Source organism: Bombina bombina, chromosome 6, assembly GCF_027579735.1.
Source record: "Bombina bombina isolate aBomBom1 chromosome 6, aBomBom1.pri, whole genome shotgun sequence".
NCBI classification, from domain to species: Eukaryota; Metazoa; Chordata; class Amphibia; order Anura; family Bombinatoridae; genus Bombina; species Bombina bombina.
In genome coordinates, this window is record NC_069504.1 from 1,057,924,339 (window position 1) to 1,057,940,197 (window position 15,859).

Here is a 15,859-nt window from a genome sequence, read left to right on the forward strand (position 1 = left end):
CCCCTTTGATTCAGATAGAGCATGCAGTTTTCAACCGTTTCCAGTTTTTTTTTACTTGTTATCTAATTTTCTTCATATCCTTTGTTGAAAAGAATACATAGGGTACGCTGAGGAGCAGCAACGCACTACTGTGAGGTAGCAGCTGCACTTCTGTCCATCTTGCATTCGGTTCACCTGATATGTGTTTATCTCCCAGTAGTGCATTGCGGCTCCTTCTACAAAGAAATCCAAGATGATGTAGCAAATTTGATTATAGAAGTAAATTGTCAAATTGTTTAAAATGGTTTGTGCTGTCTGAACCATGATACTGTAGTGGTTTTATGTTTCTCCGTACGTTGGTGGATGAGGAGTCTTTTGCTGTAGGTGGTTCAAATGAGATATGGGAAAATATATCAAAAGGGCTGACTAGTAAAGGTGACGTTCGGAGTGATGTAAATCTTATTTCCATTTGGCGGTTACTGGCTTTTCAGAGTTTTTCCGGTAATGTTCAGTATATTAGAATTTAAAAGGGATATGAAACCCAAATTTTTCTTTCTTTAATGATTCAGATACAGCATGCAATCATAAGCAGCTTTCTAATTTACTCCTATTAGCCATTTTTCTTCATTTTCTTGGTATCTTTATTTGAAAAAGCAGGAATGTAAGCTTAGGAGCCAACCCATTTTTGGGTAGCGCTTGCTGATTGGTGGCTACTTTTGGGTTTCATATCCCTATAATACATTTTCTGAAAAGTTAGAAGCCACCCAGTGTAAACAGTAGCCAGTCTTTCTTTTGTGATAGAATATACAATAATACAAAAAAGTGTTAGTAGTAGATTTGTAGCAGCCTGGGTTACCTAAATGCATCTTTATCAAGGGTAACTGGGCATATTTAGCACGTTTGTAGCATTTTGTTTTTGGTTGTGTTATACATACAACCTTTTTAATTAGTGAATAATTTTATTGTACTAAAAACAATTTGCCTACCTTTTTGGCTATTTGTTTAAGTTAGCATGAAGGTAGTTTAAAAGTGAATGTAAATTTAGATGATAAAGTGCCTGATTTTTAAAAATCAGATTATAAAAACAGGGGCACTTTAATAATCAAAATTTACATTTCACTCGTGTTGTGAAAATACCTTTTAATCTTGACAGCCACTCCAGCGATTCCCTTCATACGTCAGAAATGACGGATCGGTCATCCTCCAATCACGCTTTCGCCCCGGGGAATCGGTGTCTGATTCAACGCCGTGATTGGAGGAAGCCTGTTTTCTCATTTTAGACACGGGAAGAGACTTTGCGAAAGGCGGGGGAAGCGATGCAGCGGCTGTCAAGATTAAAAGGTAAGTATTTTCACAACACGAGTGAAATGTAAATTTTGATGAATTAAAGTGCCCCTGTTTTTAATCAGATTTTTAAAAACCGGGCACTTTATCTAAATTTACATTCACTTTAAAGTGATGGTAAATGCTAAGATTTGCCATCGCTAAAAATAAAGGCCACCTTCATTCATCAGTTTAGAAAAAACTGATGAAAATGTATTTCGCTGCTGCTTCACCGCTTAGCTAAGCGGTTCTGACAGCCCATAGTTCTGATCATTTTTTCCAATGAGGTGACATTTCCACCTCTTAACCAATAGAAATGCGGGCCCATCGACATTACAATGTAGGAACACACAGCTATTGGCTAAGAGGTGTAAATGTCACCTCATCAAAAGAGGATCTGCAGCGAAATAAAGGCACCTTTTCATCTTATTTTTTTATTTTGTTAAACTGCTGAATAAAGGTGGCCTTTAATTTTTAGTGATGGTAAATGCAAGTGTTTTACCATCACTTTAAGTGTATATTCTATTTGCATTCCTGTACTAGCCTTCCCAAGGCTTTAATAATGACTAATATAGTATTTACACATCTCTATGTACTGCTGCTCTTCAGACACAGGTTTGCTGGCTTCTAGGATTGCCTCACTCTGTTATGTATCTGTTTACGTGAGTGTAATATTTTGGGACATCCCTTTCACTGTTTTAATGTGATAGAGCCCCTGACACAATGCATTCCTGGCCCCTGTGTGTGAGCTAAACATGACACTGTGGTTACATTCCATACCCGCTGATGGGTTAATGCACTTTCATCAACTTGCTTGACAGTCTTTAGTGTGGGGCAGGGGGCTGTGGCTGATCAGATGTTGACCCTGTAAAGGAGATCATGAAGCTCAGAGACAAACACTAAACTGGGATAATCTTTCAGATCCCCTTGACAGCTCCTGGTTACGTGCGGTTTTCCATCTGGCCTACTTGACTAGTTACCAAAATCTGCTGATGAAACTGCTTTTTATTTAATTATGTTCAACTGATAGTCTTCAAATACACATTTTAGCATTTCTATAATTCTGTGAGCATCTTCATTGTATGTGGCAATTTTAAATTTGCATTACCTGAATCAATAACTGTTATTTGTTAGGACAAATACAAATCTGCTGTAAATTATTGCTAACCCTGGTCTGATCATATCTTTTTTCTCTTATGCAGGAGTTGGAGGAAGCTCTTCATAGAGATGATGTGGAATTTCTCAATGAGCTGTTGGCTTCTCTGCTGCAGGGCTGTTATCAGCGCAGTGACATAACGTGAGTGCAATCTGCTGGGAAGGAATTGCATAGTGTATTTTTGTTAACAAGACATTGACTGTAGGTTCCGTTATCACATCAGCGAGAGAGTTGCGTTTGCTTTAGTGTATCAGGTCTATAAGTGTATTTCTTGGTGTGGGATACAAAGTAAATTCCCTTGATATACAATAGAGATCTAACAAACTGACTTACCATCTGTAACATGCATGTTTATAAAGCCTGTAACATTATTAGCGGTTTCCTGTGTGACACCATAGGCGTGTGGCTCTCAACCAAACTTCTAGGCTAAATCAGGGCCTCTGTGTAATGAAGACATAGAGTTCTTAAAGGGACACTGAACCCAAATTTTTTATTTTGCGATTCAGATAGAGCATGCAATTTTAAGCAACTTTCTAATTTACTCCTATTATGAATTTTTCCTCGTTCTCTTGTGATCTTTATTTGAAAAAGAAGGCATCTAAGCTTTTTTTGGTTCAGGACTCTGGACAGCAGTTTCTTCTATAAAGGTAAGACGAGTCCACGGATTTATCCTTTACTTGTGGGATATTATCCTCCTGCTAACAGGAAGTGGCAAAGAGCACCACAGCAGAGCTGTCTATATAGCTCCTCCCTTAGCTCCACCCCCCAGTCATTCTCTTTGCCTACTCTAAGTACTAGGAAGGGTAAAGTGAAAGAGGTGATAAAATATTAGTTTTTAATTTCTTCAAGCAAGAGTTTATTTTAAATGGTACCGGTGTGTACGATTTACTCTCAGGCAGCAGATGGATGAAGACTGCTGCCTGGAGGATGATGATCTTAGCATTTGTAACTAAGGTCCATTGCTGTTCCCACAGAGGCTGAGGAGTACAGGAAACTTCAGTGTGAGGAACGGTTTCATGCTATGCAGCAGTGAGGTATGTTCAGTCATATCTTTCTGGAGAGACTGTATTTCAGAAAGGCTGACATTATACCCAGGAGGGTAAGGGTAAGCAGTAATCCTAGAGCTAAAAGAAGGGCATTACTTAGCTTGCATATGGGGCCAATTACAAATATGGTTGACACTAAATTGCAAATGTTTGTGAGCAAACGTTTTTTTGATTTGGGAGTGCTTTAACGGTTTGGGCAACTTTATTGAGGGCACACATGGCTTAACTTTTGGGTCTCAGAACCCACATGGCTAGTTATAACCGCTCTAGTGCGGTTCTTTAAGGCTGAGGAGACATCGAGTGAGATGGGCGGGGCCTATTTTCACGCCTCAGATGCGCAGTTAGTTTTATCAGCATGCAGCAAGCTCTAACTCCTGAGGGCCCTGGTGTATGTTTTAGGCCAAATCAAAGCTTTTACCCCACATTTTCGATCCCTGAGGGCAGGTAGGGCCACAGCAGGGCTGTGGCAAGGTACTGAGGGTGTTTTTTTCCGGATCTGGGCCTATTTTTGATCCGGTTTGCAAATTAAGGGGTTAAATGTTAAAATTCCTTGTGGGGCAATCTTAACTACTTATATTGTGTCTACATACAATATTTTGAAAAATTTGGTTCATGTTTAGGCTGTTTTGCAGAACGTGTATGCTTTTTTTTCTCTTAAAGGCGCAGTACCTTTTTTTTTTTTTTAAGATTTTTTTCCCACTAAATAAAGTGTTTTCATGCTTGTTTGTAGTCATTACTAGCCTGTTCAACATGTCTGATGTTGAGGAAAGTCAATGTTCAATATGTTTGGAAGCCATTGTGGAACCTCCACTCAGAATGTGTCCCTCATGCACTGAAAGGTCAATAAATTGTAAAGAACATATTTTAGCTACTAAAAGTATGTCGTAGGATGATTATCAGTCAGAAGGGAATCCGGTTATGCCATCTAATTCTCCCCAAGTGTCACAACCATTAACGCCCGCACAAGCGACGCCAAGTACTTCTAGTGCGTCTAATTCTTTCACCCTGCAAGATATGGCCGCAGTTATGAATACTACCCTCACAGAGGTTTTATCTAAGCTGCCTGGGTTGCAGGGGAAGCGCAGTAGGTCTGGTGTGAGAACAAACGCTGAGCCCTCTGACGCTTTAATTAGCTATATCCGATGTACCCTCACAATGTTCTGAAGTGAGGGATTTGCTGGCTGAGGGAGAGATTTCTGATTCAGGAAATACGTTCCCTCAGACAGATTCAGTCATGACTGCTTTTAAATTTAAACTAGAACACCTCCGCTTTTTGCTCAGGGAGGTTTTAGCGACTCTGGATGATTGTGACCCTATTGTAGTTCCAGAGAAATTGTGTAAAATGGACAGATTCCTAGAGGCTCCTGCCTACACTGATGTTTTTCCGGTCCCTAAGAGGATTTCGGAAATTGTTACTAGGGAGTGGGATAGACCAGGTATTCCGTTCGCCGCTCCTCCTACTTTTAAGAAAATGTTTCCCATATCAGACACCGTGCGGGACTCATGGCAGATGGTCCCTAAGGTGGAGGGAGCTATTTCTACCCTGGCTAAGTGTACAACTATACCTATTGAGGACAGTTGTGCTTTCAAAGATCCTATGGATAAAAAAATTAGAGGGACTTCTGAAGAAAATTTTTGTTCATCAAGGTTTTCTTCTCCAACCTATAGCGTGCATTGTTCCTGTAACTACTGCAGCGTCTTTTTGGTTTGAGGCTCTGGAAGATGCTGTTCAGGTTGAGACCCCATTAGATGATATTCTGGATAGAATTAGGGCTTTCAAGCTAGCTAATTCTTTGATTACAGATGCCGCTTTTCAATTGGCTAAATTAGCGGCTAAGAATTCAGGTTTTGCCATTTTAGCGCGTAGAGCGTTATGGCTTAAGTCCTGGTCTGCTGATGTGTCATCAAAAGCTAAGCCTTTAGCCATCCCTTTCAAGTTTAAGACCCTATTCGGGCCTGAACTGAAAGAGATCATTTCAGACATCACTGGAGGGAAAGGCCGTGCCCTTCCTCAAGATAAGACGAATAAGATGAGGACCAAACAAAATAATTTTCGTTCCTTTCGAAACTTCAAAGGTGGTCCCTCTACCTCTTCCCCTGCCGCACAGCAAGAGGGGAATTTTGCTCAATCCAAGTCAGTCTGGAGACCTAACCAGACTTGGAACAAGGGTAAACAGGCCAAGAAGCCTGCTGCTGCCACCAAGACAGCATGAAGGGGTAGCCCCCGATCCGGGACCGGATCTAGTAGGGGGCAGACTTTCTCTCTTCACTCAGGCTTGGGCAAGAGACGTTCAGGACTCCTGGGCTTTAGAAATAGTAACCCAGGGGGTATCTTCTAGATTTCAAAGATTCTCCCCCAAGGGGGAGATTCCATCTTTCTCAATTGTCTGTATACCAGACAAAAAGAGAGGCGTTCTTACGCTGTGTAGAAGACCTATATACCATGGGAGTGATCTGCCCAGTTCCGAAAACAGAACAGGGGCAAGGGTTCTACTCCAATCTGTTTGTGGTTCCCAGAAAAGAGGGAACCTTCAGACCAATTTTGGATCTAAAGATCCTAAACAAATTCCTCAGAGTCCCATCCTTCAAGATGGAGACCATTCGGACTATTTTACCAATGATCCAGGAGGGTCAATATATGACCACCGTGGACTTAAAGGATGCGTATCTACACATTCCTATCCAGAAAGATCAACACCAGTTCCTCAGGTTCGCCTTTATGGACAAGCATTACCAGTTTGGGGCTCTTCCCTTCGGGTTGGCTACAGCTCCCAGAATTTTCACAAAGGTGCTAGGGTCCCTTCTGGCGGTTCTAAGGCCGTGGGGCATAGCTGTCGCGCCTTATCTGGACGATATCTTAATCCAGGCGTCAACTTTCCAACTAGCCAAGTCTCACACGGACATCATGTTGGCTTTTCTAAGATCTCACGGGTGGAAGGTGAACGTAAAGAAGAGTTCACTTATCCCTCTCACAAGAGTTCCTTTCCTGGGAACTCTGATAGATTCGGTGGACATCAAAATTTTTCTGACGGAGGTCAGGAAATAAAAAATGTTATCCATCTGCCGAGCTCTTCATTCCATTCCCCGCCCGTTAGTGGCTCAGTGTATGGAGGTAATCGGCTTAATGGTAGCGGCAATGGACATAGTTCCGTTTGCTCGCTTGCATCTCGGACCACTGCAACTTTGCATGCTCAAACAGTGGAATGGGGATTATGCAGATTTATCTCCTCAGATAAATCTGGACCAAGAGACCAGAGACTCTCTTCTTTGGTGGTTGTCACAGGATCATCTGTCCAAGGGTATGTTTTTCCGCAGGCCAGCGTGGGTCATAGTGACGACAGACCCCAGCCTATTGGGCTGGGGTGCAGTCTGGAATTCCCTGAAAGCACAGGGATTGTGGACTCAGGAGGAGGCTCTCCTCCCGATACATATTCTAGAATTGAGAGCGATATTCAACGCGCTTCAGGCGTGGCCTCAGTTGGCGTCGGCCAGATTCATAAGATTCCAGTCGGACAATATCACAACTGTAGCATATATCAATCATCAGGGGGGAACAAAGAGTTCTCTAGCGATGATAGAGGTTACCAAAATAATTCGATGGGCAGAGACTCACTCTTGCCATCTATCAGCAATCTATATCCCAGGGGTGGAGAACTGGGAAGCGGATTTTCTAAGTCGGCAGACTTTTCATCCGGGAAAGTGGGAACTCCATCCAGAGGTGTTTGCACAATTGATTCAGCAATGGGGCACACCAGAATTGGATCTGATGGCGTCTCGTCAGAATGCCAAACATCCTCGTTACGGGTCCAGGTCAATGGATCCTCAGGCAGTACTGATAGATGCTCTAGCAGTACCCTGGTCGTTCAACCTGGCTTATGTGTTTCCACCATTTCCTCTCCTTCCTCGTTTGATTGCTAGAACCAAACAGGAGAGAGCTTCGGTGATTTTATACTTGGTATGCAGACCTGGTGGACATGTCATCTCTTCCACCATGGACTCTGCCACTGAGACAAGACCTTCTGATTCAAGGTCCGTTCCAGCATCCAAATCTAGTTTCTCTGCGGCTGACTGCTTGGAGATTGAACGCTTGATCTTATCCAAGCGGGGGTTCTCTGAGTCGGTCATAGATACCTTGATTCAGGCTCGAAAGCCTGTCACCAGGAAAATTTATCATAAGATATGGCGTATCTATTGGTGCGATTCCAAAGGCTACTCATGGAGTAAGATCAGGATTCCTAGGATTTTGTCTTTTCTCCAAGAAGGATTGGAGAAGGGGCTATCAGCTAGTTCCTTAAAAGGACAAATATCTGCTTTATCAATTCTACTGCACAAACGTCTGGCAGATGTTCCAGAAGTTCAGTCGTTCTGTCAGGCTTTAGTTAGAATCAAGCCTGTGTTTAAACCTGTTGCTCCGCCATGGAGTTTGAATTTGGTTCTTAAAGTTCTTCAAGGGGTTCCGTTTGAACCTATGCATTCCATAGATATTAAGCTTCTAACGTGGAAAGTTCTGTTTTTAGTTGCTATCTCTTCGACTCGAAGAGTTTCTGAACTATCTGCATTGCAATGCGACTGGCCTTATCTTGTTTTCCATGCTGATAAGGTGGTTCTGCGTACCAAACCTGGATTCCTTCCTAAGGTTGTTACTAATAATAATTTTAATCCGGAAATTGTTGTTCCTTCTCTGTGTCCTAATCCTTCCTCTAAGAAGGAGCGTCTATTGCACAACTAGGACGTGGTTCGTGCTTTAAAGTTTTACTTGCAAGCGACCAAAGATTTCCGTCAAACATCTTCTTTGTTTGTTGTATTCTGGAAAACGTAGAGGTCAAAAAGCTACGGCTACCTCTCTTTCATTTTGGCTGAAAAGCATCATCCGTTTGGCATACGAAACTGCTGGATAGCAGCCTCCTGAAAGAATTACAGCTCACTCTACCAGAGTGGTGGCTTCCACATGGGCTTTTAAAAATGCTTCTGTTGAACAGATTTGTAAGGCTGCGACTTGGTCTTCGCTTTATACCTTTTCCAAATTTTACAAATTTGATACCTTTGCTTCTTCGGAGGCTATTTTTGGGAGAAAAGTTCAAGCAGCGGTGCCTTCTGTTTAACCATCTGTCTTGTCCCTCCCGTTCATCCGTGTCCTGTAGCTTTGGTATTGTGTCCCACAAGTAAAGGATGAATCCGTGGACTTGTCGTACCTTTATAGAAGAAAAGTAAATTTATGCTTACCTGTTAAATTGATTTCTTCTATGGTAAGACGAGTCCACGGCCCGCCCTGTCATTTTAAGACAGATTATATTTCTCCAACATAGGTGTGTCCGGTCCACGGCGTCATCCTTACTTGTGGGATATTCTCTTCCCCAACAGGAAATGGCAAAGAGCCCAGCAAAGCTGGTCACATGATCCCTCCTAGGCTCCGCCTACCCCAGTCATTCTCTTTGCCGTTGTACAGGCAACATCTCCACGGAGATGGCTTAGAGTTTTTTAGTGTTTAACTGTAGTTTTTATTATTCAATCAAGAGTTTGTTATTTTGAAATAGTGCTGGTATGTACTATTTACTCAGAAACAGAAAAGAGATGAAGATTTCTGTTTGTATGAGGAAAATGATTTTAGCAACCGTCACTAAAATTCATGGCTGTTCCACACAGGACTGTTGAGAGCAATTAACTTCAGTTGGGGGAACAGTGAGCAGTCTCTTGCTGCTTGAGGTATGACACATTCTAACAAGACGATGTAATGCTGGAAGCTGTCATTTTCCCTATGGGATCCGGTAAGCCATGTTTATTACGATCGTAAATAAGGGCTTCACAAGGGCTTATTAAGACTGTAGACTTTTTCTGGGCTAAATCGATTCATTATTAACACATATTTAGCCTTGAGGAATCATTTTATTTGGGTATTTTGATATAATAATATCGGCAGGCACTGTTTTAGACACCTTATTCTTTAGGGGCTTTCCCAAAGCATAGGCAGAGCCTCATTTTCGCGCCGGTGTTGCGCACTTGTTTTTGAGAGGCATGGCATGCAGTCGCATGTGAGAGGAGCTCTGATACTTAGAAAAGACTTTCTGAAGGCGTCATTTGGTATCGTATTCCCCTTTGGGCTTGGTTGGGTCTCAGCAAAGCAGATACCAGGGACTGTAAAGGGGTTAAAGTTCAAAACGGCTCCGGTTCCGTTATTTTAAGGGTTAAAGCTTCCAAATTTGGTGTGCAATACTTTTAAGGCTTTAAGACACTGTGGTGAAAATTTGGTGAATTTTGAACAATTCCTTCATGTTTTTTCGCAATTGCAGTAATAAAGTGTGTTCAGTTTAAAATTTAAAGTGACAGTAACGGTTTTATTTTAAAACGTTTTTTGTACTTTGTTATCAAGTTTATGCCTGTTTAACATGTCTGTACTACCAGATAGACTGTGTTCTGAATGTGGGGAAGCCAGAATTCCTATTCATTTAAATAAATGTGATTTATGTGACAATGACAATGATGCCCAAGATGATTCCTCAAGTGAGGGGAGTAAGCATGGTACTGCATCATTCCCTCCTTCGTCTACACGAGTCTTGCCCACTCAGGAGGCCCCTAGTACATCTAGCGCGCCAATACTCCTTACTATGCAACAATTAACGGCTGTAATGGATAATTCTGTCAAAAACATTTTAGCCAAAATGAACACTTATCAGCGTAAGCGCGACTGCTCTGTTTTAGATACTGAAGAGCATGACGACGCTGATAATAATGTTTCTGAAGGGCCCCTAACTCAGTCTGATGGGGCCAGGGAGGTTTTGTCTGAGGGAGAAATTACTGATTCAGGGAACATTTCTCAACAAGCTGAACCTGATGTGATTACATTTAAATTTAAGTTGGAACATCTCCGCATTCTGCTTAAGGAGGTATTATCCACTCTGGATGATTGTGACAAGTTGGTCATCCCAGAGAAACTATGTAAAATGGACAAGTTCCTAGAGGTGCCGGGGCTCCCAGAAGCTTTTCCTATACCCAAGCGGGTGGCAGACATTGTTAATAAAGAATGGGAAAGGCCCGGTATTCCTTTCGTCCCTCCCCCCATATTTAAAAAATTGTTTCCTATGGTCGACCCCAGAAAGGACTTATGGCAGACAGTCCCCAAGGTCGAGGGAGCGGTTTCCACTTTAAACAAACGCACCACTATACCCATAGAGGATAGTTGTGCTTTCAAAGATCCTATGGATAAAAAATTAGAAGGTTTGCTTAAAAAGATGTTTGTTCAGCAGGGTTACCTTCTACAACCAATTTCATGCGTTGTCCCTGTCGCTACAGCCGCATGTTTCTGGTTCGATGAGCTGATAAAGGCGGTCGATAGTGATTCTCCTCCTTATGAGGAGATTATGGACAGAATCAATGCTCTCAAATTGGCTAATTCTTTTACCCTAGACGCCACTTTGCAATTGGCTAGGTTAGCGGCTAAGAATTCTGGGTTTGCTATTGTGGCGCGCAGAGCGCTTTGGTTGAAATCTTGGTCGGCTGATGCGTCTTCCAAGAACAAGCTACTTAACATTCCTTTCAAGGGGAAAACGCTGTTTGGCCCTGACTTGAAAGAGATTATCTCTGATATCACTGGGGGTAAGGGCCACGCCCTTCCTCAGGATCGGCCTTTCAAGGCAAAAAATAAACCTAATTTTCGTCCCTTTCGTAGAAACGGACCAGCCCAAAGTGCTACGTCCTCTAAGCAAGAGGGTAATACTTCTCAAGCCAAGCCAGCTTGGAGACCAATGCAAGGCTGGAACAAGGGAAAGCAGGCCAAGAAACCTGCCACTGCTACCAAGACAGCATGAAATGTTGGCCCCCGATCCGGGACCGGATCTGGTGGGGGGCAGACTCTCTCTCTTCGCTCAGGCTTGGGCAAGAGATGTTCTGGATCCTTGGGCGCTAGAAATAGTCTCCCAAGGTTATCTTCTGGAATTCAAGGGGCTTCCCCCAAGGGGGAGGTTCCACAGGTCTCAGTTGTCTTCAGACCACATAAAAAGACAGGCATTCTTACATTGTGTAGAAGACCTGTTAAAAATGGGAGTGATTCGTCCTGTTCCATTAAGAGAACAAGGGATGGGGTTCTACTCCAATCTGTTCATAGTTCCCAAAAAAGAGGGAACGTTCAGACCAATCTTAGATCTCAAGATCTTAAACAAGTTTCTCAAGGTTCCATCGTTCAAGATGGAAACCATTCGAACTATTCTTCCTTCCATCCAGGAAGGTTAATTCATGACCACGGTGGATTTAAAGGATGCGTATCTACATATTCCTATCCACAAGGAACATCATCGGTTCCTAAGGTTCGCATTCCTGGACAAGCATTACCAGTTTGTGGCGCTTCCTTTCGGATTAGCCACTGCTCCAAGGATTTTCACAAAGGTACTAGGGTCCCTTCTAGCTGTGCTAAGACCAAGGGGCATTGCTGTAGTACCTTACTTGGACGACATTCTGATTCATGCGTCGTCCCTTCCTCAAGCAAAGGCTCACACGGACATAGTCCTGGCCTTTCTCAGATCTCACGGATGGAAAGTGAACGTGGAAAAGAGTTCTCTATCTCCGTCAACAAGGGTTCCCTTCTTGGGAACAATAATAGACTCCTTAGAAATGAGGATATTTCTGACAGAGGCCAGAAAAACAAAGCTTCTAGACTCTTGTCGGATACTTCATTCCGTTCCTCTTCCTTCCATAGCTCAGTGCATGGAAGTGATCGGGTTGATGGTAGCGGCAATGGACATAGTTCCTTTTGCGCGCATTCATCTAAGACCATTACAACTGTGCATGCTCAGTCAGTGGAATGGGGATTATACAGACTTGTCTCCGAAGATACAAGTAAATCAGAGGACCAGAGACTCACTCCGTTGGTGGCTGTCCCTGGACAACCTGTCACAAGGGATGACATTCCGCAGACCAGAGTGGGTCATTGTCACGACCGACGCCAGTCTGATGGGCTGGGGCGCGGTCTGGGGATCCCTGAAAGCTCAGGGTCTTTGGTCTCGGGAAGAATCTCTTCTACCGATAAATATTCTGGAACTGAGAGCGATATTCAATGCTCTCAAGGCTTGGCCTCAGCTAGCGAGGGCCAAGTTCATACGGTTTCAATCAGACAACATGACAACTGTTGCGTACATCAACCATCAGGGGGGAACAAGGAGTTCCCTAGCGATGGAAGAAGTGACCAAAATCATTCTATGGGCGGAGTCTCACTCCTGCCACCTGTCCGCTATCCACATCCCAGGAGTGGAAAATTGGGAAGCGGATTTTCTGAGTCGTCAGACATTGCATCCGGGGGAGTGGGAACTCCATCCGGAAATCTTTGCCCAAGTCACTCAGCTGTGGGGCATTCCAGACATGGATCTGATGGCCTCTCGTCAGAACTTCAAAGTTCCTTGCTACGGATCCAGATCCAGGGATCCCAAGGCGGCTCTAGTGGATGCACTAGTAGCACCTTGGACCTTCAAACTAGCTTATGTGTTCCCGCCGTTTCCTCTCATCCCCAGGCTGGTAGCCAGGATCAATCAGGAGAGGGCGTCGGTGATCTTGATAGCTCCTGCGTGGCCACGCAGGACTTGGTATGCAGATCTGGTGAATATGTCATCGGCTCCACCTTGGAAGCTACCTTTGAGACGAGACCTTCTTGTTCAGGGTCCGTTCGAACATCCGAACCTGGTTTCACTCCAGCTGACTGCTTGGAGATTGAACGCTTGATCTTATCGAAGCGAGGGTTCTCAGATTCTGTTATCGATACTCTTGTTCAGGCCAGAAAGCCTGTAACTAGAAAGATTTACCACAAAATTTGGAAAAAATATATCTGTTGGTGTGAATCTAAAGGATTCCCTTGGGACAAGGTTAAGATTCCTAAGATTCTATCCTTCCTTCAAGAAGGATTGGAAAAAGGATTATCTGCAAGTTCCCTGAAGGGACAGATTTCTGCCTTGTCTGTGTTACTTCACAAAAAGCTGGCAGCTGTGCCAGATGTTCAAGCCTTTGTTCAGGCTCTGGTTAGAATTAAGCCTGTTTACAAACCTTTGACTCCTCCTTGGAGTCTCAATTTAGTTCTTTCAGTTCTTCAGGGGGTTCCGTTTGAACCCTTACATTCCGTTGATATTAAGTTATTATCTTGGAAAGTTTTGTTTTTAGTTGCAATTTCTTCTGCTAGAAGAGTTTCAGAATTATCTGCTCTGCAGTGTTCTCCTCCTTATCTGGTGTTCCATGCAGATAAGGTGGTTTTACGTACTAAACCTGGGTTTCTTCCAAAAGTTGTTTCTAACAAAAACATTAACCAGGAGATTATCGTACCTTCTCTGTGTCCGAAACCAGTTTCAAAGAAGGAACGTTTGTTGCACAATTTGGATGTTGTTCGCGCTCTAAAATTCTATTTAGATGCTACAAAGGATTTTAGACAAACATCTTCCTTGTTTGTTGTTTATTCCGGTAAAAGGAGAGGTCAAAAAGCAACTTCTACCTCTCTCTCTTTTTGGATTAAAAGCATCATCAGATTGGCTTACGAGACTGCCGGACGGCAGCCTCCCGAAAGAATCACAGCTCATTCCACTAGGGCTGTGGCTTCCACATGGGCCTTCAAGAACGAGGCTTCTGTTGATCAGATATGTAGGGCAGCGACTTGGTCTTCACTGCACACTTTTACCAAATTTTACAAGTTTGATACTTTTGCTTCTTCTGAGGCTATTTTTGGGAGAAAGGTTTTGCAAACCGTGGTGCCTTCAATTTAGGTGACCTGATTTGCTCCCTCCCTTCATCCGTGTCCTAAAGCTTTGGTATTGGTTCCCACAAGTAAGGATGACGCCGTGGACCGGACACACCTATGTTGGAGAAAACAGAATTTATGTTTACCTGATAAATTACTTTCTCCAACGGTGTGTCCGGTCCACGGCCCGCCCTGGTTTTTTTAATCAGGTCTGATAATTTATTTTCTTTAACTACAGTCACCACGGTACCATATGGTTTCTCCTATGCAAATATTCCTCCTTAACGTCGGTCGAATGACTGGGGTAGGCGGAGCCTAGGAGGGATCATGTGACCAGCTTTGCTGGGCTCTTTGCCATTTCCTGTTGGGGAAGAGAATATCCCACAAGTAAGGATGACGCCGTGGACCGGACACACCGTTGGAGAAAGTAATTTATCAGGTAAACATAAATTCTGTTTTTTTTGATTGAAACTTCATTCACCTCTGCACCTTGTAGCTTCTCCTTTTTCTTCCTGTACCTTCGGACGAATGACTGGGGGGTGGAGCTAAGGGAGGAGGTATATAGACAGCTCTGCTGTGGTGCTCTTTGCCACTTCCTGTTAGCTGGAGGATAATATCCCACAAGTAAAGGATGAATCCGTGGACTCGTCTTACCATAGAAGAAATCAATCAGGTAAGCATAAATTGGATGAATTTATCCACCAATCAGGAAGGACAACCCAGGTTGTTCACCAAAAATGGGCCGGCATCTAAACTTACATTCTTGCATTTCAAATAAAGATACCAGGAGAATGAAGAAAATTTGATAACAGGAGTAAATTAGAAAGTTGCTTAAAATGTCATGCTCTATTTGAATCTCGAAAGAAAAGATTTGGGTTCAGTGTCCCTTTAAAGGGGCATGAAGCTCTGCATTTAAACTCCCTGTATAATGCTTATTTCTCTTGTAAGGTGTATCCAGTCCACGGATCATCCATTACTTGTGGGATATTCTCATTCCCAACAGGAAGTTGCAACAGGACACCCACAGCAGAGCTGTAATATAGCTCCTCCCCTAACTGTCATAGCCAGTCATTCTCTTGCAACTCTCAACAAGCAAGGACGTTGTAGGAGAGAGTGGTTAAATATAGCTAGTTTATTTTCTTCAATCAAAAGTTTGTTATTTTTAAATAGTACCGGAGTTGTGCTATTTTATCTCAGGCAGTAAATAGAAGAAGAATCTGCCTGAGGTTTCTATGATCTTAGCAGGTTGTAACTAAGATCCATTGCTATTCTCAAATATGTCTGAGGGGATTACAAAGATGAGGTAACTTCAGCGAGAGAATGGCGTGCAGTTTATTCTGCTATCAGGTATGTGCAGTTATAATTTTTTCTAGAGATGGAAAACACTAGAAAATGCTGCTGATACCGGATTAATGTAAGTTAAGCCTGAATACAGTGATTTAATAACGACTGGTATCATGCTTACTCCCAGGGGTAATACCCTTATGATATTGCAATATAAACGTTTGCTGGCATGTTTAATCGTTTTTATATATGCATTAGGTGATAAAACTTTATTGGGGCCTAGTTTTTTTCACATGGCTAGCTTAAATTTTGACTAGAAACAGTTTTACTGAGGCTTTCCACTGTTATAGTATAAAAGTTACAGTTGTG

At 42.9% G+C, this 15,859-nt stretch overlaps 1 protein-coding gene across 1 annotated transcript in view; it reads left to right on the forward strand.

The window, feature by feature from the left end:
- Positions 1 to 991: 991 nt before the first annotated feature.
- Positions 992 to 15,859, forward strand: part of LOC128664882 (chromatin remodeling regulator CECR2) — a 246,728-nt gene continuing 231,860 nt past the window's right edge. The window contains exons 1-2 of the mRNA XM_053719678.1: positions 992 to 997; positions 2,505 to 2,599. Coding sequence (XP_053575653.1) covers positions 992 to 997; positions 2,505 to 2,599 — 101 coding nt within the window. The remainder of the gene's footprint in view (positions 998 to 2,504; positions 2,600 to 15,859) is intronic.